The 27,851-nt window shown below is 42.2% G+C and overlaps 5 protein-coding genes across 5 annotated transcripts; 1 reads left to right on the top strand and 4 right to left on the bottom strand.

Annotated features, from left to right (window-relative positions):
* Positions 1-3,140: 3,140 nt before the first annotated feature.
* Positions 3,141-15,257, top strand: AK88_01996 (uncharacterized protein; the record flags this gene model as incomplete). The annotated part of the gene is made up of 1 exon (XM_012479631.1): positions 3,141-15,257. One exon carries the CDS (start codon positions 3,141-3,143, stop codon positions 15,255-15,257), a length of 12,117 nt encoding a protein of 4,038 aa, XP_012335054.1.
* Positions 15,258-15,595: 338 nt separating this feature from the next.
* On the bottom strand, positions 15,596-18,046 carry AK88_01995 (uncharacterized protein; the record flags this gene model as incomplete). Its single annotated transcript, XM_012479630.1, has 2 exons — positions 15,596-17,682; positions 17,842-18,046. 2 exons carry the CDS (start codon positions 18,044-18,046, stop codon positions 15,596-15,598), a joined length of 2,292 nt encoding a protein of 763 aa, XP_012335053.1.
* A 1,012-nt stretch (positions 18,047-19,058) lies between these two features.
* AK88_01994 (uncharacterized protein) lies at positions 19,059-21,174 on the bottom strand (the record flags this gene model as incomplete). Its single annotated transcript, XM_012479629.1, has 2 exons — positions 19,059-19,167; positions 19,274-21,174. The coding sequence occupies 2 exons, from the start codon at positions 21,172-21,174 to the stop codon at positions 19,059-19,061; spliced, it is 2,010 nt and encodes a 669-aa protein (XP_012335052.1).
* A 1,349-nt stretch (positions 21,175-22,523) lies between these two features.
* AK88_01993 (uncharacterized protein) lies at positions 22,524-23,666 on the bottom strand (the record flags this gene model as incomplete). Its single annotated transcript, XM_012479628.1, has 1 exon — positions 22,524-23,666. One exon carries the CDS (start codon positions 23,664-23,666, stop codon positions 22,524-22,526), a length of 1,143 nt encoding a protein of 380 aa, XP_012335051.1.
* A 1,447-nt stretch (positions 23,667-25,113) lies between these two features.
* Positions 25,114-27,094, bottom strand: AK88_01992 (uncharacterized protein; the record flags this gene model as incomplete). Its single annotated transcript, XM_012479627.1, has 3 exons — positions 25,114-25,375; positions 25,544-25,847; positions 26,008-27,094. The coding sequence occupies 3 exons, from the start codon at positions 27,092-27,094 to the stop codon at positions 25,114-25,116; spliced, it is 1,653 nt and encodes a 550-aa protein (XP_012335050.1).
* Positions 27,095-27,851: the final 757 nt, after the last annotated feature.

Genomic DNA, 27,851 nt, shown 5'->3' with positions numbered 1-27,851 from the left:
TTCAGCATTACCCTTGTTATTTTAGTATTTTTTATTTTTCTCTTTTGCAACCTTTCGCGCCATGTTGTAGATGAATTAATTGTACAACCGGTAGCAGATCTGTGCGAAATGTCTCCTCCTCCCGTTCTAGCCGTAAGCAGATAAGGACACTTCATCAATTACCTACATATGTTCATGTGCATATGCTCGCATTGTGTACACATAAACATATGCTCAAGTGGACACCCTGTTAGTAAATTGCGCCTGTATATGTATGTAGACTTGTGAGTACAAATATTTGCTTGCTTTTTTTTTTTTTTTTTCCCGTCATGTCCCTTTTTACGTGCGTCCACCCGGGTTTGCACCACGCAAGTATATTTTAATTTATTACTTAACTCGAGTAGCTATATATATTTTTTTTTCCGCTTGCAACTCAAGAGCGTCTCCAAGGACGCTTTTGAAGGAATTCACGGAAGTTCCTGTCCCGCACTTCCGTTTGTTTAATTGTTTGTTTACCTCCCAGTTGTATGCAACCCCCGTTTTTTACCCTCATCCGTGCCCTGCGTGCGTGCGCATAACCGGGCTAATCGATAACGACCTTCTCATTATGTACAAGAAATACAAAGAGGGGGAGACCTTTTCCCGCAGCCGAGTTTTTTTCCCCCGTGTATATGTGTGCCACATGGAGTAACCGATGTCGCGTCGCACTCGTACACACGTAGATGCCGCGACGCTCCAGGTGATAATTTACCCGCACATACGTTATACAAATGTACCCTGAACATGGCGTAAACCTATTGCCCGTACACTGCTTCCCCATTAACCCAGTGCATTAAAAAAAAAAAAAAAAAAAGTGGGATAGAACAAATCTGTTATATTTCAACGCCGTGTAGCTGTTTAATGCCAAAAATTCCTACCGCTGATAAATGTGTAACCAGTACTACCCCCCTCCCCGATGTACAATTTCAAACCCGTAATTTGTCCCATTTTTCGCCTTCTGCTCATAAGCCGCTCTGATGCTGCTGCATCATGTCCCCACAGGAGCAGCATAGCGTTCCATCGATGGTTCCCCTTTTGGCTTTTAATTTCTTCATACTAGCATAGACTGTACATGTATTATAAAAAGAAGGCACGCTGTCCTCTGCGTGTCTTCCTCCCCTAAGTGGGACTGCTTTGAGCAGTTAAGGAACACCTAAAAGGTGAATGCAATAATCTCCGCGGCTTCCAACACTGGAGTCCCCACTCCGTATTACCGACTTCGTATTTTCTTTACACTGTCCCGCCGTAAATTCCTATTGTCCCGTACAAACCCTGCGCTTAATTCCATTAGTTACATACCACATGGGGCACCCCCCTTTACACACTTTCATCATGATGCCAAAGTAGCCACAAGGCGTAGTGTCCCTATGTATCCCCTTATTACGCCACCATTACCATATTTTTCTTAAGAACGAATATACCCTTTGTCGATTGTCTGCATATGTGCGTGGCCATACTACCAAACCCATATGCTAAATATATTCACTGAATGTATGCACCAGTGGGGATTTCCACTTGCCCATTTTTTGTACATAAGTTGTGAGCAAGACGCTGTAACTGTCCGGAAGAGGCTTGATCCTTCTCTGTGGGACACCTCCTCAAACGTTACATATTTGAAAAAAAAAAAAAAAATTAGAAAAAGGGACACCATTTGTGTGTGCATTATGGTGAGTCACCACCGCCCCATACAACACCGAGTAGTTTTCTATTAAAAAAAAAATTTCAAGTGCAAGTGATGCTTTAAAATATTCCATTGTTCACCTCTTTTTCTATTTTTTTTTTAAATCCTCTGCGTGATTTCCTCGATCCATTGAGTGATCACCCATTTTAATTGTTCAGCTCATAAGTACCAACTGGGGGTAGATTGTCTTTCGCCTCCTTCTATCAGATACGTGAAGAGAAAGGCAACAAAAAAAGAAATTTTTGCACATGACTAAGCATGTTTGTGTGCAGAACAAGGGGGATCCTACAGAGGCAGACACATTTGTGAGCATGTGTAGATATCAAAATTTGACTCTTCATATTTCCACATGTGTACTTACCCCTCCATTAGAATCAATCTTCTGTACCATCGAATTAACCCGAATGTCCTTCCACGATAATAGCCCAATGTGGTGTTAGAAGACACCTTCTGCATCTCCCCACAATGACCCTTTCTACTTTATATTTATTTGTGTATATTACTTTGTCTTCTACCGTGTCCCCTTCTCGTGAGTGCGTCTATGAGTGAGCACATCTATGACTGCATAAATTGATTCATTTTAATTGCTACACAAATATAACCCCATTTGTGCACTCGCAAGGATTGTTTTTTTCCTCTTCTCTTATATTACTACCTTTACATGTTCCATGTGTGGATGTATACTTATCTCGAGAACATCACCACATATATGTACAGAAACGTATGTTTCCTTCTCCCATTTGTTGTATCAAAACAACTGCTGTATAGAAAAAGCAGCTGATAACAAATATATACTATACCTCATTGTATCCGTCGTGTAATTTAAAAATTTTTTTTTGGAGCCGTTTCGCCATACTTATACCTGCAAGAACATATCTACACAACAGAACGTGAGGGTAAGCTGTTGAAACGATAACCGTTCTTCCGCTTGATTTCATGTGAGCTTTTTTTTTTTTTTTACGCTGCTTGTTTGGTGGTGAAGCTGTGGGACTGTTCAGGCGGTGGAGCCCAACTGGATGGTCAGTGTATCTCCCACGTGAATTCGTGCCACTGCTTCACCACCATTTGTTCTTTTGTGAGAATTTTATATAAATATGTGTGCATGACTTCCTTCATATCCGACATGAACACTTGGGATAAGCGATCCCTGGAGTGGTCATCACAAGACAGAGAGAGCACTTCAAGAAGGGGCAGCAACGTTGCCCACCATTTGGAAGAAGCCCACCGATCTATTCGTACATACTTATTTGCATAAACATAGACCTACAACACTACATGTTTTCATATTACCGATAGAGTACATCCGTGTTGACGCACAGCGTGATGCGAAGCTGCCCTTTTTCCCTTTCCGGACCGGTACAGGCATGTACTGATAGTGGTGTCCACACGGGCACAGATAGCCACGATTATTTTTGTACACACATTTATGTGAACATACAAGATGGAAAACAGCATGAAGGATTTTTTAAACGCAAAGGGAAATATTACTCAAAATGGGGTTCCCAGCATGGAGCTAAGTAGATCCCCCAATAATGCTGCGCCAAGCATCACGCAGGAACAATTTAACATAATCATGTGCAGCATCAAAAGGAAAGACAAAAACGACCAAGCGCAAACTTCACCACAGATGGAGACCCAACACAACGTAGAAAATTTTTACCCACTCGACAACGAATATGGCATGTGCAACAACCACAAGGAAATGAATTACTTAGAAAATCAAATTGTAACATGTACGGATACCCCGGAAAAGACATATGTCCCCATATATTTGCAGACAGACCTAAAGGGAACCCAACTGCATGCAGCGCAAAATAATGTGATGCATCACTTGCAGGAATTACTTCCACCCACTCCCCTGCACATGGATATAAAAATGAAACAGTTAAGTAAAAAAAGTGACCACTGCTACTGCAGTGTCGGAGATGATGTGGGGGTACATTCTATATCCGATCAGGGCCACCATTTAATCATGCACGGAAGGAACAAAGCTCAGTTCATCTCCCTTCTCGAAGACGTGCAAGAAATTAAGAACCCTCAAATGGATGATGTACAAAGTTGTGTCGGCCACAGTAGCACAAATTATAGTGCAGCTCAACTTGAAGATTTGCACAAAACCCTTACACGTAGCCATTGTAGTAACCAAATGGACAGAGGTCCAAAGGAGGAAGTGCGTTGTGGAGGGGTAAATGGAGACCTAATTCCATCGCTCCGCTCCTTTATAGCGGACGGAGCGCCTAAGATTGACCACGTGATAAGTCACAGGAAGGGGGAAATTAGCATGGGCAGCAGCGTAGAACACACCTGTTGCACCGATGCACACGCAGAGGAATCAAAGACAAACAGCATTGGACGTAACCCACCCAGCCGACTATTGAACCACCCAAGAAACAAGGCAAACGATTATGACACCTCACACAGAGAACTAAATTTGCTACATGAAATAAAACAAGAGGTGCTAAACGAGGGGACGATGCCCGCTGATGAACTTTCAAGCAACATACACTTGGCCCCTCCACAAGGCCACTACAAAAATAAGGACCTGCTCCTAGATATGCAAAATGTTTGTAATTTAAATGACAGAACCGCCATGTATAGATGCGACTCTCGAGTGAGTAACCAGCCGAGCAACGAAGAAAGACACATGGACCATAATTATAAGAATGTGTTTACTGGACAGGAGGAAAACATCTTTGGCAGATATTCTAACTGCAATCTGGTTAGAAACGAAAATGTGCTCATCTACGGTGATGGAGTTGAGGGGGGCGGCGAAATGGGCCCAACACACCAGAGGAATCTCCCAAACGAAGTAATGAAAGCGAACCACCTATCACTCCGAGAAAATAATTTGCCACCCCTACAAAATAAACTACGAACCAGCAAGGAGAGCTACGACCCAGGGGGAGAAGACATGCCCAGCCAAAAAATTACAAATTGTGCCATCAACCAAAGTTTCAACAAAATGCTTCATTTCAACAACCCAGGAAAACAAATTAATGTACAGAATTCTATAAACCTATTAGACGACTACATAAGAAAAACGAAAATAAACAAGATGCTGCTGTCTAGTATGGAAAGCTTCTCACCAGCAACAATTCAAGACGAACTTAACCAGGGGTATGTGAACCCTAATTGGAACGAACAACCATTTTCACACGACATGAATGAAGTGAATAAATCGAATCACATCAACAGAGTAGACATGGAGGAGGTGCCAAGACATGTCCACACTAATGAATGCCCATTGGTGGACAAGGGGACAAATGTACCTCATGACATTTTGGTCAGTTTTGCCAATGACATGTACAGAGATTTACACAACCGTATAAACGACTCGGAAGGAGAAAAATGCATAGGAAGATTAAATGTGAATACTGTAGGGATGGGAAACTGTGCAGGTCATATCGTTCACGGAGGCCAGACTTATGGTAACAAATTTGAATTTTACGGAAACCCTAATGGGGCCACGAAGGGGAACAGTTTAACAGAGGGTAGTTGTGCAGTAACTGCAGACACAAACTTTAAGCCCTACTGCAAAGAGGAAGACCACCTACTGACCAACATAGATCTGAGAAATGAAAAACAAAATAACTCAATCGTAAGCACAGTGGATGATAAGTCCAAATGGCTAGTCAGCCTGTACAGAAGAATGAACAATATTAACCTAGGAAACTCCCTCATGCTTAAAGAACACGTAATGAGTACAAGTAGGCTCATCAATCCACACGACAACACGGACCTGATTAGTGGTGGTATATCTTGTATCCATTCGGAGGAAGGTGGGGGGATGCTTCTAGACGAGTGTAACAGAATTGGAACCTTCTCCCCTGAGGGGTACTTCATTGACACTACGCAGAAGAGGAGAGGTATCTCCAACATCGTAAGGGAGGGAAACAACTATGTCCCCTCTAACCCAGCCAATTTTCTTCTCAATTATGCAAACAAAGGTAAAGAGGGAATAGCACCCCTATCATCCCTCATGCTACACCAAAATAAACAGCACAGTATATGCCATAGTGTGCAGCTAAACCGGGCTGAAGAACATCACACGAGATGTACTTCCAACGCTCCTCCTCACCACCACAATCACAGAGGTGGAAACGAGGACCTAGACATTTTGACGAACAATCCTTTCAGCTACGAAATTGGAAGAATGGAGAAAAAGGCTCTTCCGCTTAATGCACCGATGTGCAATACGGATGACTCCAATGAGGTGAAGCTTCTGAACCCAATTAAGAAAATCATTCATCCGCTCAGACAGTTCCAATTTGACCACCATGGAGGGGCATGCAATGCGACCATTTGGGGGGACCTCGTGGGTCTTGCAAGAGGTGAAGTGGATGTAGCATTGGACTTGCCAATTGGTAACATTACAGGAGGAGGCGCCGACACAAGTAACGGTAGAAACGACAACCATGACCATGACTGCTATGTTGAAGGGTACACCAGTGGCTACCCCCAACGCTACCCCGACATACGGAGCACAACCATGGGAGACATCCCCCCAGGAAGCAAGCTGGGTATAATAATACAAAACATACGATACTACAGCAACAAGGTATTCAATGATGTATTCATGAATAACGACTCTTTAAAAAAAAAAAAACTTACCGAACTGAATCTGTATTTAGCCAAATTAAGATTAAAAAACTATCAGGACTTTTTTTTTAATTTAAATAAATTTTACGAAATGTTTCTCCTTCTATTGAATTCAAATTATGTGCATAAATTTAACTCCTCCATTTTATATAGCATTTGTGTAGTTGCAAAAAACCTCCTGGTCTTACGCCACCTCGGTGTGTACATTCTGCACGTAATCAAGACGTGTCTGTACTGTGTTGTGAAATTAATTTTGATCAAGCCCATTTCAATTTCAGACAAGGCGTGGTTCTTCCTCCTTAATTTGTACAAATCCCTCTTCGAAAAATTATACCAGTACTTCAAGAGCGATCTACTCATTGGTGAATGCGAAAAGGATCAGCGCGATTTGAACTCCTACGATGAAAACGCCTTGGCAATCCTCCTGCCCTTTATACATGCCTTCAACGAAACGATTTTGGAATATGCCAAAATTAGAATCATTTCGAGGAACAAAAAGAAGGAGGAACTCATTGCCTTCCCCCTATACGAATCCCTCAAGCCGTTTTTCTTTGTCAACACGAATTACCCAGATGAGGCGGACGGACTAGGGGACAGAACGGCGGCCGACATAACAGAGGTGGAGGATGTGCCTCTGGAGGAAGCTCAGGAAGGGCCAGGCTACACCGCACGCAGCAGACAAGTTGGAGATGGAAAGGCCCAGGCTACAAATGCGGCGTGTACAGAATGTCAGGAAAATACCGCAGATACGGGAAATACGGGAAATCTGGAAGAGGCCAAACGAACTACTAACCAAGCGCCTAGCGAAACGACGGACGAAACGACGGAAGAAGCGAGTGACGACGCGAATGAGCGGACCGCCTCGCTGAAGAAGACATCGTTCCGTGCCGCACCCTTTGTCAAAAGGAAAAACAGCGAAGACATCCCCGTTCAGAAGCACACCTACGGATACGCCAAAAATGCAACCCAGCTGGGCCCCATAAACCGAATGAGGGATGTGGACTCCCTCTCCTCTGAGCAGCAAAGCGGGAAAGTAGACTCCCAGGTCAAATTTTACTCCAAAAAAAAAGCAGAAGAAGAGGAGTTAGCCGTATCCATACGAAATAATATCCTCTGTTGTGTACATGCACTAATCAAAATGTTTTCGCACATCTACATAAACAACTGGGACAAAATCCTGTACTACTACAATGAAAACAGGAAAAAATGGATCCCGATCTTTCTGACCCTCACGATGAATGACCAGAATCAGAAGATTCGAACGAATTCCATTTTGTGTCTCAAGTACCTCTTTGACTGCAAACAACTCAAGTACTGGTTTTTGCTCAAGGAGGGGAACTACGGCAACGTCCCGCTTGGCAGCCATGTTAGCGGCCACATGAGCGGACACGTCACCTTCCCCCAGAGCTATTCCACCGGCAGAACCAGCTCACACGAAGCCACCTCCCACACGGAATGCCCATATCAGCAAACGAATAACCTCACGAAGGAAATTTCAAACGAAAATCCAACCAAAAAAATTATACAACTGAACAGGCAGAATCAAAACGTGCAAGTAAAGGGAGACGACAAGTACCTCCCGCCCAGGAATAACACCGTTGCAAAAAACTCCTACAGTAGAGGTTATACCAGTCTGTCTTCCCCAGACAAACAGACCAAACAGAATATCTACATGGGGAAGGAGCACCATCCAATTCATTTCTTTAGCGATATGAATAACAGCCTTAAGAGAGAAGCAGAAATTGGAACAAATGGACGATCACCTCTGGGAAGCTTCCAACGGGATAATCAAATGCAAACATATGGACAAGTGAAAAATGATAACCCTGTTGGTAGAAACTCCAACTGTGGAATTCTCACCCCCAAGCAAGATCACCGTTATGAAAGCTACGCGAAGGAAGAGTCCAACGATAAGGGGAACTACTCTAGTGCAAAAAAAGCCGCCACTGAACAGAACATTGTTAAGCTACTCACAAAATTTACAAAACTTATAACCAGAACATACGTGGTAGATAGGGAAAATAATTTTTACACCCCCACGGACAGACTAAACATTTGCAGATTCTTCTTAAGAGTTTCCCAATCGATATTAATACCAAAGTATAAAAATTTGCTAAGAAAAATTTTAAAGTTTTTTTTTTTCTACTTATTAAAGTACCTCATATATTTTAACCATGGTGATGCTTTTCATTTCTGCATTAAGAAACTACTCCAGAAGGATGGTACCTCTAAAAGGAATCGACAACCAGAAAAGAAAATCCCTTATGGTTACTCCCTCCTTCCATACATCTCACAGTTTGCAGAGAGGGAAAGGGATGAAAGTCATTTTAGCAGTGCAAATGTGGTGTTCAGACACACAAACAGTAATGTGTACCTGAGCAGCCATAGAAGCGAAATGCTCCGCATGAAGCAAATGAGTGATAACGACTTCTACCCCCATGATTACCTCGACGAGGATGAGCGCGTTTTTAGCTCCCTTAGTAATTACCTGAACAACTTTAGGGACACGGAGGAGCATGAAGAAAGTGACGTGCAGGGGGTGGAGCAGCCACTCGATCAGAGGAACGAGCGATCGGGGGGAGCGTTTCCAAAAGGAGTTGAAGGAGACGACCCAAACAGCACCGGAAAAGACCTCCCAATCCAACAACATCGCATGATCCACCTAAGTCTAGCCGATCAAGATAAGAGCGCCACAGAGGGGGAGGTGGACAAAAAAACGAAACAAAAAAATAAAGCAGATATGAAAAAAGGAAAAAAGGAAAAAGAACACACAGACAGTAATAACGAGGAAGGAGAGGTGGCCACTCCAAATCATAGCAACAAATATATCATGCGGAATGACAAAAGTACGCAGAGTATATTTGAGGAGATGCACCAATTGCCCCCATCCCGCGTGCATTCCAATGGCATGGATCAAATGGTAGCTCATGAAAAATCCCTCAATGATAGAACAGACATGGCTCCGAGAACAGATGCACTGCAACTGAAAAATCCCACAAAAAGAAAAAAGAAAAAAAAAAGAAAAGAAGAAAGGAAGGATGATGAGGAACATGTAGAGGCAGACTCACAAGAAGAGGAATCCACGAGAAGAAGCATATGTTCATGCAAACATACAAACATAATCGATACGACCAAAAACATAAAAAAGGTCAGAAAAAAAAGAAGCGACAACGATTTATCATACCTGTACAAACACATAGACCAAATAAATAAGAAACTTCTATCGAGGGAAGATTACGATTTGCTAATCAGCATTCTCTACTGCAATGAGTATTCCAGGGGCTCCAAATATATAACAATGATAACAGTTATTATTAACATATTTTCCGTCCTACTGTGCAATTATAATGATGAAATCTTCCGCTTCCTCTGCACAAACATATACGGAGTGAATATCAACGGAACCCTAAATGATCACAACATTTACTGCTACCACGCTTCGCATAATCAGCTGTACGACATCTCCTTTGCACAGTTAATATACTTCATGTTGATATTTTTGTATAAGATTTTTTATCAGCCCTGTGCAGATGGCATAGACATTTGGATGGAGAGCGGGAACGAACTGCTGGGTGAGAAGCGAAGCGGAGAGGCCACAGTCAGGCGCAAAACCAACCCAGGCGATAAGCCACAAGAATGCCAACAAGGGTGCCACCAACAATGCCAAGAAGAACGCGAAGAAGAAGAAAAAATAAATTTGGACAACAACACCGAGCAGGACTACCCCCTCAGAGGCCATCCCAACAGAGTAGATCCCTCAAACACAAACCTGAGAACCTACCGTTACGAAAAAAAATATATGAACAATTCGTATAAGGACCTCTACGACAATTATATCATTTCCTACATGCAACAGGAACGTAACGATGTGAACCACCTGAATAATCTCCTAAACAAAGGCAATGTAGTACCAAATTTAATACCATATGATATTCAAATCTTTAAGAATATCTTATTAGTCTTTCAGAAGACACTAAAGCATTATTTGTTCTGCTACATGCACTGTTGGAATGACGTTAAAACTTTGCTGGAGTATTTTCTGCAATCGGAAAATGTACACATAAAAATTATTTCCATTAAGATAGTCATTGATATTTTCTGCTTCATCAATTCTTACTACGAGGTTAACTCCACTGAGTACGAACTTCCAATTTATAAAAAAAAAGATGAATATAGCCATGACAACATATTTAATAGTACTGCTTCGAACGGGAGGAAGTGGGACAATTGCGTGGGGGAACACACGTTGTGTGCCCAGTTGGGTGGACGAAAAGAAGAATTACCCCCGTGCGATGAAGTGTTCACGAAGAATAACTCCGACACCGGTGTGTTTAAAACTGGTTTCACACATGGTGTATACAGATCACCCTATGGAAGCGTGCACAGCCGCAGCGAGAGTGGGGGGGGAGCAAGGCGTGTAAGTCCCCACAGGAGTTACTCCAGGGAGGGGTATACCTCCATGGGGAACAACTCCACGAGGGACACCTCAAACCGTTTGGCGAACCCCCCGAGGGGAACACCCCATGGAAGCGCGTCCAAACATGAGCAAGATCACATGCAAAATAGGGCCTCCCCAGAACCAAGCACAAACGGTATACAGGAGCATCCCCACAGCGAGGCAAGCCAAATGAGCAAGAAGAATCAATTCGTGCAACTCGTAGAAAGAGACATGATTGATCTATTCCGGAAGTACATTCTGGTCCACATTCATAACATAAATAAAATACACAACGATATCACAAACAGAAGAAGCAAACTGAAACATATTTTTCTAAACACCATCATATGCATCTCCCATTTAAGCTATACAGGATTTAAAATCCTAACAGTGGAAGACATCCAGCGATTGACAAAACTTGTGTCCTCCTGTGTTCATAGCATTAAGTGTAACATCATTACCGCCCTTAGCAAATATATTATCAAGTACATTTTTACCTTTAATAAAAAATTTATTCAAAATTATGAGAAGAGGATAAATTTACTGCATATAAATTCAACCAATGTCTACTATAATAATATCCTCACCGCGACAGCGGGCGTGTCTAGGGGGGGGTTCCCAGGGGGGGCAGCCGCCACAGATCAGGGCGGCATCAGTTACGCGTCAAAAAATGACATGCAACAAAATGACATGCAAAAAAACATCAAAAGCAACGCCTACAGCGAAACGAACATTCCGAGTGCACCCCTCCCGAGCAACTTAGACACATTTGAGCAAAAATGCAAAAAGAAAATATGTACCAGTATAACCAAACAAGGGGTTACCTGCCCACAGATAAACGGCACCTCTACAAACATGTTCATACATGCAACCCCCACGAACATGAGTTCCGAACAAGTGAATGGAAGGTGCAAGGGATGTCCTGTTCTCGTCGAAGAAGAGGCAAAGGGTACAAATGATGAATACCCTAGTAATGCGTCCGTGCATGATGAGAGTTACACCCGCCACGGATGGCATGATAAAAAAGATGTGCTTGATAATGATGCAAGTGCCCCCAACCAAAGCAACAGTCGTAGAAGCAGCAACAGCAAGACGGACAGGATGAAACGTCAATTGAGGCATGTGGGTTCACACTCAGCATGCACAATGGGAATGGAGAAATCGACAGACCCAATTCAATATGAGCACTCATCGGATGTGACTCCCTACTCAAGTGACACCAACATGTCTGCAAAAATAGGTGTGTTAAACGATATTTCCGAGAAGGAACGAAAACTACAATCGCAGAAGCAGCAGGAGAAGAAATGGACAGAGGACCCCGTACGCTGCATCAGTATAGCGGACTCAACATTTAAATGCTCACGAGGACAACCGATGATGGAAGAACAAACATGCAAAATTATCAACCCAGGGGGGAGCAATGCGGACCAGATGGCCAATAAAAATCCCAGCAAACATACTTACACTAAAGGAGAAGAAGACGACAAGGATAAGGACAGGTTCTCCTCTACGTCCCTATCAAAAATGGCGACGAATACGAGAAATGTCAATAAAGACAAAATGAGCAAATTGTGTGCATTGATGAAGAGGAAGAATAGAATGCAGAATTCAAAGTGGGAGGAATTGAAGAAATGTGAGAACCTCCAAAGCGAGATGAGCAGCCAGGTGAGCGAGACTAACACACATCGTAACAACAAACAGGTTTTACTTCCATCCAATGGTGAAATAGCCAAGTTGAAAAAAAACACCGAACATGTAACTGCGCAAAGTAGAAGAAGGGAAAAATATCTAATCAGTTCCCTCAATGCGTACGAAAACGACCAAGGGGATGAACCCCTATCAAAGGACTCCTCCATGGAGAGTCAAAGGAAAGACGCATACCTACTACAAAAGCAAAGAAGCGAAAGGAAATTGTTCGAGCTCTACTATATATATATCTACATAATCATTCACATCATCAAATTCTATAACGATTCCTTTGTAGACCTAAAGTATTACACATACAACTGTATATGTGAAATCGCTAGCTCCTATGTCCCCTTTTATTTTACTCAAAACAATATTAAGACCTTTTCCTACTACAGCAACTACAACAGTGAAGAAAACAAAGATATTAATAAATTTATCAATTTTATTAACGGCATTCAGTTGTCCGCAGATGTGGATGAGCTCAAGTTATTTCACGTGCGCCAGGAAAGCAGCACATCAAGAGGGGACACTGTTACGGATGAACTGCTCGAATGCAACCACCGCACACATCAGAGTGCAGAGGAGGGTTTTTTTCACAAAGGGGTAACTTGCGCCACATGCAGCAGCAATAACACGACGGCTAGTAGCACCTGCGCAAAGGGAAGAGGTGCGGCGTCCAAAGTTTCTCCATGCAGAGGTGTGTCAAACGACACAGAGAGGAGTATCCCCACCCTGGGCAACCACTCTACAGACATCACTGCCCACAAAGCGGAAAACCTGCATGACCAATTCCAAAACAACATATACCTCATTTCATACATCGAGTACATCTACATACTTCTTCTAATCATCCGGGAAAACAAAAACGTAGAGAAGGACCGAGCCATCTGTTGCATCATTAGGTACGTAGGATTTATATGCAAAAATATAAACTTCTTTTTATTCAATTCGATCAGTTTGCTACCCTCAACATTTCTCCTGAAGTACTTCATGTACCTGAATAATGTGGTCCAGAAGAAGGGGCTGCTCGGGGGAGGACTCTGCAGAGTTGGCAGTAAACGCAGCAAAGTGTCCTCACACGACTCTGACAAGGACGGTGCCAGGGCTAACGAGGAAGATGTGTCCAAGGGGGAAAATGTCTCCCTGTGGAGGGAAGAACTGCACACAAAGATGAAAACGAACCTGAACAACAGGAACAGAAGCGCTAGCAGCAACAGCAGCAGCGATGATCGGCCCTCTCCCTGTGCACACCAAGGTGAGACACCGCACGGGCAACCGTCCAGCGAGGTAACCACCTGCGATGAACAGAAGAGCAAATTGAAAATGACATCAACACACAAGTGCAAACTGTATCACTTGTTCCTAAACGTCTACGTAAAATATGAGTATAATTTTGAAGACCGTTTTTTTTCGTCCAGAGGTGGTGCAGAAAAGTTGGAGGTATCAGACGAGGAGAAGGGAATACCTATTAGGACGGCTAGTTGGAACGAAGATCCTCCCCAACGCAGTGAGCCGAACGAAGGGGGTAGAAGGAAGAAGAAAAAGAAGGAAAACACTTGCCAGGGGGAGAAGCCAGGTCGGGGGCAGAACACTTCCGTGCATGACGCGGGACATGCCCCCCAGGAACCACTAACCCCGGAGCATCTCTTCCAAGGGTACTCCGAAAAGAGAGAGGAAAAAGTGCACACAAACCCCATCGTCATACAAATAAAAGACATCTTCCACTGTAACAGAGGAAAAAGTAACCCAATAAACAAAGCAAGCAACAACGTGGACGCAAAAATTATTCTGTACCTCCTATCCATCGTAAAGGATCACATAAAAAATAAAATCACATGGAATGTCCTCTACGCCTTCAAACTCATATACAACAATTTCTCCTTCTTTTTGACCCACAACTTTGCTGAGCTCCACAGCCAAATCCTAGACCACCTAATAAGTACACTAAGATACACAAATGTATATAAAATAAAAATCCTCTCATCCTTGGCGCTTATCCATATCCCCCTATACTACAACATTAATAAAATTAAGTTGAAAGAATTATGGGATACACTAGTCACTAACATCTCCTACTTAGATTTAATTTTCGTAAGTGATAAGTCCAACACTAATCAGCTAGTGTGCTACTATGACAAGGGATTAAATTACCTCACCATAAGTAAAAAAACGGAATATAAATATAAATGCACCCTTAGAGTGAACATATGTGAACTCTTGTACATGTGTATATACAGATCATACGTTCATGCAAACATAAACGCCGACATTGAATTTCATAATAGGAGAGTCAATTGTTATGAAGCCTTCAAAAATTATACGCACATTTTTAACATTAATAATGACGTTCACATTTATAACTTAACTCATATCTTTAACAACCATGTAACTTACTACTCTTTCTATAATAATGTTGTTGTGACCCCCAAAAAATTATCAAACAGTACCTTCTCCGGAGGGGGTGGGGTTCCCACAAACGGGAGAACCTCATGTGATAGGGGACATTCGATGGAAGTGCGAACAACGTCGGTTGTAAAGCTCAGACAAGACAGGTCACACGTGGTAGGTAAGACAAACCAAGTTGGAGGAACTCTGAAAAAGGAAGAAGTAGAAGAATGCACACACCATGATATATTCGAACTGCAACTATTCCTCAACAACCACTTTGATAAGTATCATTTTGTTTACACCAATTTATTGGGGACCGGGAAAAATCCCATTTTTCAAATCCTCTTCCAGAAGCTGCACTACGAAATTAAGTTGTCCTTAAAGCGCTTTCTAGAGAAGAGGAAGCTCAACAGTTTGGAACACCCCAGGGGGGTCAGCAGCTAAAAGGGAACGCACAGGAACACAAATAAATGGCAACTACAATCAGCGGCTTTTAAAATTTAAATTGTGTAGTTACACACGGAGGGGAAATACAAAACGGGGTCCTCCCCCATTACCCCTTTCCCAGTTCTTTAGCACGTTCCAAGTGGAGTATCCAAAACAAAAAACAAAAAAAAAAAAAAAAGGTGCACGGGGTTGTAGCAGTGCATCCGTATAGCTGCAAGCCCGTGAGACTTAATTACTTTAATTCCTCGCGCAGTTAAGCGCATATATTTTGGGCGCAAGCGCGGAGCGTGTGAGAGTTCGCCTTAGCTCTTCCCCTCCAAAAAAGAGAGTACTGATCACCCTCGCGTCACTCTTTCATCGCTGCGCTTGATGAACAAACTCACGTCGCACGCAAGCAAGTACGACTTTATGCTGAAGTAATTCTCATCGCGAAGAATGTAAAAGTAGCCGTCGTACCCCCAGTGGGTTCCCCAGCTGTTCAAAATTTTCCAATACTTGACGACCTTTCCTGCGTCCTCGCCCTCCTTTTCACTAGCATAATCGTCCAGATGATCTGAATAATGGTGAATTTTTTTTTTTTTTTTTTTCAAATTTTCAACCGTGTCTTCTCCCCACCCAACTATCACTACAGCATGGTCGACCTTGTTCCATACATACGCATTGGACTCCCCGCCATCGGACATTTTTATGAACTTCCCCGTTAGTATGCCTTCCGTATATGCGGAAAAATTCTTGGAAGGCTCAATTGCTGCTGCTACGGGACCATTATAATATAGGTACTTTTTTAAATCCTCTTCGTCCTCTATATCCAAATACTCAAACTTTGTCACTTTGACATTCGCGTCGCACTCGTGTAGTGTGAGGACGTCCACCTCCCTGGCATCCCTCGCGGAGGCATCGACTGGGAGGTAGCCCTCGTGTAGCTCCACGTCCGTGGGGAGGTCCCCTCCATGGCCCACATGGGCCGTATGGTCCCCACTGTGTGTATTTTCCCCGTTGTGAAAAGTTTCCCCTAAACCCTGTTCACCTTGGGCAGAGGATTTATCCACTTCTTCACCTAGGACCATTTGCTGAGTCCCCCTGAAAGGGTCGTGCTGCCGCACTCCTTTGCTCTGTGTGTGCGGTGGGCCTACCTGCCCACTTGAATAATTCCACTCCCTTCCTTTCTGCAGAAAAGTCCTAAACATATCAAATCGATCACACAGCGCGCTATTCTTCTTGTCCTTATTTAAATACAAATGGGAGTACCTGACAAAACACTTATTTGTAAACAGAAAATTCTCATACGCATACTTTAGGGACAAATAAATGTAGCCGCCATTACATCCTTGATTGAAAAAGTCACAAAGGACTAGCTGTTTGTTACTAAAGGATAAGCGGTCGATATTTTTTATATAGTTGTATTTAATTCTCACTCTGCTGTTAATAATTAAAGCAGCTGAGTTTGCGTAACAAGACCCGCATTCCTTCTGGTCTATCGCGTCGTCAATAACTTTCACCCAGTTCCCATTAAGTCTCTTCCTCACATCAGCTTCGTTCGTCCAATCAAACTGTGCTAAGGTGACTTCCTGCTCACGATAGGTGTTAAATATGCTATTCTGCTTCACCCCTTTGTGTGATTTGTTTGTATGCTTTGGGCGGGTGACCTTAGATTGGGTAACTGTTTGATTGGTATCTACCTCTTCGTGATCCGCTGGCTGTCTCCCTCCCCCTGCATTGTCACCGCCCCACTGCAACATCAAATTGGCGTAATGCTTGTTGTGCGTTTCTGCGTCCAGCACAAGGGGAGAAATGATATCCACGGGTATCTTGTTCGTAGGCTCATCAGGCGTACCTACCTTCTTCCCATACCAGCAGAACCTGTTCATGGTGATCAAGTCAAGCTGATTATAATTATCATTATAATAGTCTATTGAATGGTTTGAATTTTTTTTTGTACCTTCTTTTGAGCCGAAAAAATGGAAACCTTCTTTAAAAAAGTTAAACCTGTTGGGGGTTAATCCAGTCTTCCCTTTATGGTCCTTGTTGACGAGGAAAACGTGCCCCAATTGCGGATCCTTCTCTTCTCCTACATTATGATCTGGCGAATTGTCTATTTGGGAACTCCCCGAAGAAGAACTTCCTTCACCTCCATTAAGATGATACACATTCACTACCCCCATGATCAACCTGTTGCAGTAACTATAAGATGCGTCGTTCCTTTTTGCAAATTTGAAAAAGGAAAAATAAATTTCTTTCTCTTCATTCTGCTTATACACCTCCATGTACAAACCCTCGTCGTACACGATCCTCCAGAACCCACTGTACTCAGGATTTATATGTCCATTTTCGATTATGTTTATGGTCCTGTCTGTGTTAAATAGAATAATTTTTTTCTCTCTCTCCTCGAAACGTTTCTTCAGGTGATCAGGGTCCAGTTCCTCTGTGAGGGGAGGAAAAATACACACAAAAAAAAAGAGAGCATATATGTGGGTGCATTAAAAGGGAAAGGGCAGCACCCCCGACGGGCACCGCTCCGAGGTACCACACTTATATCATGTGCACATGCGAACACGCGTACAGATGTGCATGTATATTACACCATGGTAAACGGAATCATCCGGACGGCGGTAGCCACACTCATAATCGTAGTCCTGTGCCCCATTCGAAACTCCATTGCTTTCTCCCTTGAGGAGGCCCAAACTGATTTCCCACTTCCCCTCCACATGTCTACTCAAACAGTGAACCGGGATGTCACATTCGGCATAACTCACGAAAGTTAAGAAGAGAAGACAAATTAAAATCATGTCCAGGAGTTCGTCACAGAACGAAGTTTAAGTCCACGCTGGGGGTATAGCGGCGCAGAGTTATTGCCGACTGCGAGTGAACAGAAAAACAAAACTCAAACAAAAAAAAAAAAATAGTGCCCAAACGGAAAATAAAACAACCATTACAGTTACAAAAATCCCGTGAGTAATATTAATACACTATGTGTGAATTGCACTTCTGGTTCCTTCCCCCTGCTGGACTACTGACCACACAGGGGGGAAGAGAAGAAAAAAAAAAAATCAAATCAAAAAAAAAAAAAAAAAAAAGGAAAACATTCCTAACGTGTCTAAATCTAGAAAAATAGGAAGACATCATGTTGCACCATTGCCCCTTCACCAACTGTACCCGTTCATCAAATGACGTTCGCACTGATTGGCGACCCCCCGCAATTGTAACACCAACCTTCTGCCTTCCCGCGCAGTGCACTGAAATGCACCAGTGTTTCACACATCCACCATACCGCTTGCGGACGGGGATATATACACTCTGTGTTTTTATAGAAATGGAAAAAGTTGCATATCTTTGAAAAATGGGAGTTGCAGAAGAGGACAAAATTCACAAGTAAAAAATATACACACTTGGCGATCTTCTTAAAGTTGGACATTTGACAAAAAAAAAATAATAAAATAAAAAATAAAAAAACGGGCGACAGAACTAGTCAAACGAAGGTAGACCCGAAAAATGGGAACGCAGGCCGGCGCTGGCGAACCCACCGACATCCGTGCGCTCTTCCTTTTGCACCACACAAAATTCCCCTCTCTCTTACAAAAAAAAAAAAAAAAAAAAAACTTGAAAAAAAGAGGAAAATGTTGGGGCAACAAAAAAGGGGGTAACCAAATTAGGGCTAAAAACGTTTGGGCGATCAAATTATTCACTCACACATGTATTATATATGTACCACTTGGACACAGAGCAGATTGTCGCTCATGCCCGTCCAGCTGCTACCTTTTGAGGCCTTCCATTTTTGCTTCCTCCTGTCGTATTGCAACATCACTCCATCACATATTCATGCACCTTCCTCAAGAGTAATCGGAACAGGTAATCCAGGATTACTTCTTCGGCCACTTTCCTCGTGAGGCTTAGTTTTTCGTACAGTAATCTGCAGGGGGGGGAGTGAAAAGCGAATGGTTGGAAATGAATGATGGGCATGAAGAGGCGCATGCACCGCTGGATATTCTGCCCCCTCTCGCGCAATAAGGACTTACTTCTTCCTAATGGGAATAAATTTACACAACGTGTCATCCGCCACCGGCATGGGGACATCCACTTGACCCCCCTCATTTCTTAAAACCATGGCTGAAGAAGCGCCTTCACTAGGAATAACAGACTGCACGATCTCCACCTTCTCCAGAAAAGTAAACCTCAAATCGTTGTTCCTACTCATGAGAATCTTTGAAAAATTTTTCGAATCCGAATGATTCATTTTTGTGCTTAAAATATTAGCCAAAACAGAGCGAGAATATATCTTGGCCAAAATATATTCTAAGTTGTTCAGAGACAAATCTGGGGGACCCAAAAAATTATAATTTTCATTTGAAGAATTTCTGAGGAAATTCAACACCTTCAAATTTAGAATGTCTAGGTCTTCAAAAAATAAATTCACATAAGAATACATATCAGCAATTACCTTTTCTTCCTTTATTAACGAAAACAGCGTCTCAATAACAACAGCAAAACTTGAGTAAACAGTTTTTTCGTTTTTCTCATGGGAGTCGAATAAGATGCTTCTAACGGATTCTATAAATATCTTATTGTCCATCACCTCTTCCAAGTTGTCCTTTATTTTTTTGATCGGGTAGAACGTGAAGTACCTGGATACCCGGTCTGTTTCCCATCGAATGCTTCTGCTTTTCAGCATTTCCTCCAGAGAATTGTAGTAGTGGTAAAGGTCCTCCGATTGGTAGAATTTCGTTCCACTCGGCTTGGGAAGTCGGCAGTTCGCGGGGTCGGCCTTTCGATCAACGGTTGGGTTGGTCTTACGATCAACGGGTGGGTTGGTCTTACGATCAACGGGTGGGTCAGCGGGTGCACCAGGTACGGGCGCCTTCCCCCCATTGCAGTCGCCACTCGAACTTTTTGCACACTTCTCACCCTTCCACTTGTCCCCCTTTTCCTGCTGCTCACCCCCCCTTTGACACATGCGAGTCATTACCTTTTCGCGAACGATTAGGTTAAAAACCCTGCTTAGGAAAGTACGAACGTTTGCCTTCAAGACGTTCTTCCCTTCGTTTAACAGCACATTTGCATACCCTTTTATCATTCCATCGTTCTTAGTTCCGTTTGGAACCTCCCCCTTTTTCTCCCCATTTGGGATATTTGCCCACAAAATATCGTCACCAGGTGCAGCATTTTGTCGTTCCTTCTGTCGTTCCCTTTGTTCCTTCGACGGGATGCTTCTTGCTAAGGACTGTCTGTTCCCTTCGTCAGCCACATGTAACAGTTGCCCAATCACTTGCACATAATTAATTTGGTTAATTATACTTCTGAGCAGGTTCGACTCGTTATCCTTAATGGGTGTCTTTGTCTCACTTAGTATGCTCTTTAGTCCCGCCTCTGCATTACCTGATATGCTTCTTTTGGAGTCGCCCTCCTTTTCTTCGTCTTCTTCTTCTTTATGTCGCACAAGATCCTTTCCATCGCTGCCACCTTCCACTGTCTTCTCCCCCATCGAACTTGAAGCAGTTGGCTCCACTGCCCCACCATCTTCCTGCAACATTTCTCCTGTCTCTTGGTCAATAGGCACATCCCTAACATTCGTGGCACGAAAAGAGGGTCGACCGTCCGTGACATGTTCAGAATCATTCCTACCTACCTCCTGCACATCTACAAGCATCATCTCTCCAGTGTCCTGGTCAATAAGTTCAACCTGTTCTCTTGGGACGCCACGTGAAATTTGTTCATGCACACCACGCTCATCATTTCTTCCATCTGCTGAATTACTACTTGGTAGAAAATTGTCACCGTCTTGCGCGCTAAGCATTCTCCATCTTGCTCGTTCGCAAAGATTTCTAACATCCCATTTCTCACATTTCAACATTCCATAGTTGTACAAGTGCCTGAGTGCCAAGGACACCACCAAAAGCAGCACCACCGGAAAGGTCTTCATTTTTGCTGTCACCGTGTGCTTCCCCTTATGCTTGTTCGACGTGGTCTCTTCTGACTCTTCACTCTGTTTTGTCCCCGTATCTATCCTTTTAAGATACACACCACAGGAGTGGAAAAAAAAAATTTCACACGACAGGCTAATCCCAATATGCGTCTTACACACTAGCGCCTACTCGGTAAACTCCCATAAGAAATTCAAAACCAAAATGGAAGAAAAAAAAAAAAAATTACCACTAGGTAGCTGTAGATATTTTACGCTTTGTCCTGCATTGCGATATGGAATTCGAGTAGATGCAAAAAAAAAAAAAAAATTCGTGAAAGTTTAAACAGTAACATGTACACAAAGTAGAGGAAAAGTAGAACAAAATAAAATATATAAAAATATTTATATATTAAAATAAATTGAAAAAATATTTTCTTTCCTGTTTGTCCCCTTTTAACAAGCTACCCAAAAAAAGAAAAAATCGCCAGACACACAACAAACGCAATGCGAAATAGCTCGAAAGGTCGACAACGAAGGCTCAAACGGGAAAGGACAAATTTGGAGAGACGCGTCGCTACGCCTCCAAAATTTTAGTTCGTCCCAGCTGATCAAAATGAGACCGTGTATAGCTCCACATGCCCAACGCATGCAAAAAGAACAAAAATATATATATTGGGGTGCCTCAAAATTTTGGAAGCACAAAATAAACTATCCTTTTTAAAATAAATTGTAGCATCCTCAAAATTGAGCGATTACCAGCGCGCCGCTCACATTTTTCATTTAGCGCATCACCAATTTTGTCTTAAAAAATTGCAGAATTTAACTGCGCGCCAGGAATAGGCTCACGTGTTCTAAAATAAGGGATGGGAGGGATCTACATGCGATGTCGTGATTTGTTCGAAACGTGAAAAGTGGAGGATTGAACAATTAGACAGAAATTGTCACATGCCTGCCCCATTTCTCACCATCCTGTAAGATGAAACTTTCTCCAAATCTAGCACAAATTTTAAGTCGACGTGAAGAAAGCCCACACACACATTAGAGCGCGTCTACCCAGCGCAAAACAAATTTGCACAAGGCGTAACCGTTCAACCAATCCCAACTTTTTATTTTCATCATAAAGGGGAAATTTTTTAAATTTTGTTGTTGTTTTTTCATTGGGGGCAATTAATTTTTAACAAATTAGTACTTTTCAGCATTAAAAAAAAAATAATAATAATAAAATGTATTCACTCGCGTGGATGTGGTGAAAGGTGGGTGCACAGTCACTTGCATGGACATGGTGTAGCCACTACGGGGTCCACCCACTTGATCGTTGAGGTAGTTTGTCCACATTCCGCCGCGTTGACCCCCGCGCCTGGTACAGCCTACTCCTGGAAGGACTTGGCAACAACTTCGCTCTCTCCGCCCTCTACGGCCAACTCGAAGACGTACCCATCATACTCGTGCACGTTAGACCTGCACTTGCACCGAATGGTATAGCTGTGTTGCACAAAGTGGGGCAGCTTTAAGTAAAAAGCGTATTTGCCCTTCCGCCTATTTCCATAGGATATATAACCAGGCATGAGAGTTTGTAAATCGGTTACTTTACCCTCATACAAAACCTTGTCAAAGCAGTTTTGTGGTTCGACAGTGCCGTTGTTATCATATATACACTTGAATCCAACAAATTCCCCAGGCTTGGCCTCAATTCTGCACACCTTACTGCCTCCATGCCTCTCAACAGCGTAGGGATTAGAAAAATAATTCACCATATGGTTGCCAAAATCGCATCCTTTAGTTATTGTATCATTCGTAGAAACAACAACTTTCATGATTCCATATTTTGTAATAATTTTTTCAGCTTTACTCTCATCCACTGGTCCATCCTCGTCTTCCTCCTCATCAATTACGATTTCTTCTTCGTCTTCCTCATATTGAGGTTTATCTTCTTCCTCTTTTTTCTTCTCACGCTCTATTATATTCATAACTTTTTTTACCCTGTGTAATGCTCGAACTAGATTCGCATCTACTTGCTTCTGTGGGATTACCACCTCCATGTCTTCGTCCTCATTTTGCAAATCGTCCACATTGACATTGGTTTTCTTTTTCGCATTTTCCTTTTCCTTAGATAATTTTCTCTGCTTTAGAAACTTCTTCGCGTCCTTCATTTGTAAATTACAGAAGCAGTAGAAGGTCTTGCTTTCCTTCACCGTTGGTGATATGAGGAGGGTGTCTCCATACAAAGTCGATCCGTATAGCAGCTCATCTATTGAGAGCCCTGATGAAGCCATTTTTTCTTTACTTATATCATCTGAGGTGTTTACATTTTGAAAGCACTGTGCTCCTATTTTTTTTGGACAAATAAATGTTACGCTATCGAAAGGTTTGGCGTACACCTCACAGTATTCTTTTTCATTCTTCCCCAGAAGGTACTTCTCCTTGGTGAAATCACAGATGTGTTCTTCTGCGTGTGTGGGGAGCTGCTCCCTCAGCAGGTAAAGCAGCGCAACCAAGAGGAGCTTTTTCATTTTGGGGGGAGAAGATAGCCAAAAATGGGTTAGCAAAAAGTGCACCTTATGGTACTTTTTACGCTGGAGTTGCGATGTGCCAATGGGCAAAAGCGCGCACACTACAAAAGCGTACTGACCAGTGTCTAACAAGGACAGTCAAACGACATTGAGTACCAACGCGTGAGCAATTCTACAACGCGAAGGATTCTTCCCGCAGTTTAACAGATCGAAAAATCCCCCTTTTTTCACTTAGACAAAAATGCACACAGCAATTCTGCTTCTACAGCGACAGAAAAACAGGTGAAAATAATGACAACTCAGTTTTTTAAAAGATGTAAAAAAAGGAAAAAAAATTACACAAATTTATGGCAACACTTCCAATTTCAATTTTTACAATTATTTAAACGTAATTTAAAACACCTTTAGTCTTTCCAATTTTTTTTTTTTTTTTTTTTAACGTTTATGTTTTCCCCAATTTGAGGTGCTGGTGAGGCGTAAACGGAGAAACGAATTTACAAAAGAGTGTATAAAAAAAATGGAGCCATGAAAGAAAAAAAAATATAGAAGGAGAGGCACAGCAAAGACACAAAAAGGGCAACAAAATGGATAACGTACACGTTGTTCCAATTAGTTGTACAGAAGTAGAATTTTTTCCTTTTGCGCATTTTCTACCTCCGCAACGTTTGACAAGCAGAAAAAAGTACACACCGCCATGTGCACTGCGTTTTTTTTTTTTTTTTTTTTTTTTTTTTTTTTTTTGTCGCAAAATTAAGCGTTTCCCCTTTTTCCAATAAAGGAACAAAATTAATCTACTTTCATTTTGCTGATTAACCAACTGATGGTAAAGAGAACGTGATCAAAGTGAGCAAATGGTTTCCTTTTTTCCGCATATTTTCCACCTTTTTTTTTTTTTTTTTCCCAGCGTACGGTAGGCAATTTCCCACTATTTTGGGCAAATAAATTGGTTACTTTTCTTCTCCGCGCCCTTTCTATACCCGCAGGTGGGCACCCCGGGGGAACAGACACATGAGGCCCCCGAACGGATGACCTTTCCTGTGTAACAAGGGGAACACCCTAAACATGAGCGACTCACAAAAAATATTACTCGTCCCTTGGGGCCTTCATACAAGCGCATGCTGCTGACGCCCAAAAAATAGGTAAAACACAAAAAAAAACATAATCAACATTTGCACTTAAAGTGGATGGACATTTCTACATACGTCTACTTTATACCAACTCGTGGCCTCGCAACCGCAGCGATCTCTTTATGTTTGCTGTTGGAGAAGACGCGTAATTGAACAAAAAAAAAAAAAAAATGATAAATAAAACGGCGTACATTCATTCCGTTCATCACCCTTTATTGCATGTGCGAACTGTGGAATGTGCCTCCTCTCCATGAAATGCGACAAAAAAAAAAAAAAAAAAAAAAAAAACAACATCCACATGTGCGTCACGCCCAATGTGGTCACCCTAACCCGCAAAGCTGTACCAACTCATCGTAGGGATAAAATTTATGTCTGCGTAAAACTTCCGCCTCCTCCTTGGCTATAATATCCTTGATAAGAGGCTTCAAATGCTTTATGTCCCGCTTCATGTCCTGGAGCTTTTCTTTTTTGAATTTCATCTTCTCGATTCCTTTGAGGTGCCTCTGCCTTATGGACTTGTTGATGATCATTTTTTCTTTTTTCCGGATCAAATGGTACACGGTTCCTCTTTTGCTGTTATGTCTGCATAAAGGGGGTAGAGTTATGGAATGTCTAAAATGGCTGAACACATGTACAAACACACATGTGCCGTGTCATTTTTGGGCACACTTGACGTTGTGAGAAAAAAGCGCGAGGGTGGTGGTGCATTCATAAAATCCCTTCGTTCCACCTCAACATATAATAACGTACCTGGAGAGCCTCCCAATCCTATGTGTTAACACGTTGTAGTGATTCGGCATGTCGTAGTTCACCACGTAGTTTACATTCACAGTGTCGAGTCCTCTAGAAATGGAGTCCGTGCATATCAGGATGTGCAATTTCTGTGTTAGAAAATCGTTTAATATTTTTTTCTTCCTCTTGTTGGATAAATTCCGGGTGTACTCCTTTATCCCGTAGCTGTCTTCGTTGGTGTAGCTGAAGTACACGGTCAGGAACCGGTAGAGCAAGTGCGCCGACTCCTCGCTGTTGCAAAAGATCAGCATGCTCAGGTTGTCTGCAGGGTAAAATGGAAGTGACAATAGAAGTAAAAATGGAAGCAGGCGTCGATATGAAAATGGAGAAAGGTGCCTTCACGGGGCGGGGCCGCCACATGGCACTCCAGAAAAAAAAAAAAAAAAAAGGCCCCTTGTCCACCCCCCAAGGATTCAACTCACCCTTTGTGGGTATATCCATGATCAATCGGAGGACTACATAAACCTTGCTGTATTTCCCCTTGATTCTTAAATAAAACTCCTCATTTCTCTTATAATTAACAATGTAATAAAAAAAAATGGGTCTGTACAGATTCAGAGACATGAGATTATCCGACACTTTACACAAAGTCGCGGAGACGAAAATTTTCTGCAGGAAATTCTTTGGTTTGTACAAATTACGAGTTGCCATTTGATACTTCTCCACAATGTCTGATAGCGAGTTCACTAAACTGTTAATGTTGGATTTACTAAAGGACATAATTTTATCCACTTCGTCAATAACTAAAAATTTCAAATCTTTAAAAAGTTCCTCATTGCTGTAGAAGAGGGTTTCAAATTTGTTCGTCGTTGTCACGAGAATGTTCGTGTCCTTAAATGTGTCCCTACTATCCATCAGCTCATCGAAATAAATGTTCATTTGGAACATGTTGGTATTTATCCCCTGACATAGTAGGTTGCTAACTTCGAACTTATTCAGCACGCCCAAAATTTGAGTTACCAACTCTTCTGTGGCTGTTAATATAAGACAAAAAAGTTTTCCATTCTGGTCTTTTTTATATAAAAAATAATCCAGTATGGTTATAATATAGCACAATGTTTTCCCCAACCCTGTTGGCACTTCAATGTATATGTCTCCATTGAGAAGCGAATTGGATCCATTCTTGCTCAACAAGGAATAATTCAATACACAACTTTGACAAGGAAGGAATGTTTTGAAGTGAAACTTATTAATCAGGGCGTTTATTATGAATTCATTTATTGGGGTGTTCCTCACCTCATTCCACTTTTCAATTTCAACTTCTTCGTCCTCTATTTTGATTATTCTGCAGTTGGAGCTTAGACTTGAGTGCACCTCGTGCACCTTCTTTTGGTGGGCCCTTGCCACTCCACCATGAATTCCCCTTGCAACCCCACCTGTACCACCCACCGTAGTACCATCGCCTGGTTGTATACCCTCTTCTCCAATAAGCTCATCAAAGTTAAAAAAATCGTCACTTACATTTTCAACAAGCGTTTTTACTTGATTTATGTATAAGCTGCTTTGCATCTTTTCCTATAACTGGTCTGTTTTCTACTATAAAGGGGGAGGGAAAAACCGACCTGCATAGCTAAAAACCTGTAATTGTTAACTACTACTTGGCAAATCCTGACTTCATATTTGTGCCATCCAGGGAGCAGATATTTATTCTCAAGATTAGCCAATTCTATGGAAAGTTTTTTCGCCTCTTCGCTGCAGTGTTCCCAAGTTGTATTTTATATGGTTGCTGCATTTTGCCTTTTTTTTTTTTTTTTTTTTTTTTTTTTTTTTTTTTTTTGTTCCCGGCGCACTTTTTTTGGCTACCTGGAAAAATGAAAAAATGCAAGTCGTTCAGCTTCGCATGTTCTTTTTCAGCAAAGCACTAAAGTTTTTTTAAAAATAAAATAAGCCGTTTTGCTTATTCCCGAAGTTGATGTTGCTGCGAGCGGCAATTTACTTTTTACCCATTTTTCACGAACCGATGTATATTTTCCCAGAACAGCACAGGGCTTTGGGAAAAAAAAAAAAAAAAAAAAAAAGAGGAAATGGAACCGGAACAGGAAGAAAGTTGGGAAGCCATATAATATCCGTTCATTAATTCCCACTGTTATTACTTGCCTTTTTCATGCCAGCTTTTATTTTCGCCAGAGTTGTCCCACTTGCTTAAAAATTAAACACATGCAACCCTGCTAACTGCATTTAGTATGGATCTGTCTGTGCACGTTGACGTGTATACAAACACCATGGGTGTTGTTCCCACGGACGGCGCTCTTTTCTGAGCAATCGA

Source organism: Plasmodium fragile (genome assembly GCF_000956335.1).
Source record: "Plasmodium fragile strain nilgiri unplaced genomic scaffold supercont1.18, whole genome shotgun sequence".
NCBI lineage: Eukaryota > Apicomplexa > Aconoidasida > Haemosporida > Plasmodiidae > Plasmodium > Plasmodium fragile.
This window is presented reverse-complemented; position numbering and strand designations above follow the sequence as displayed.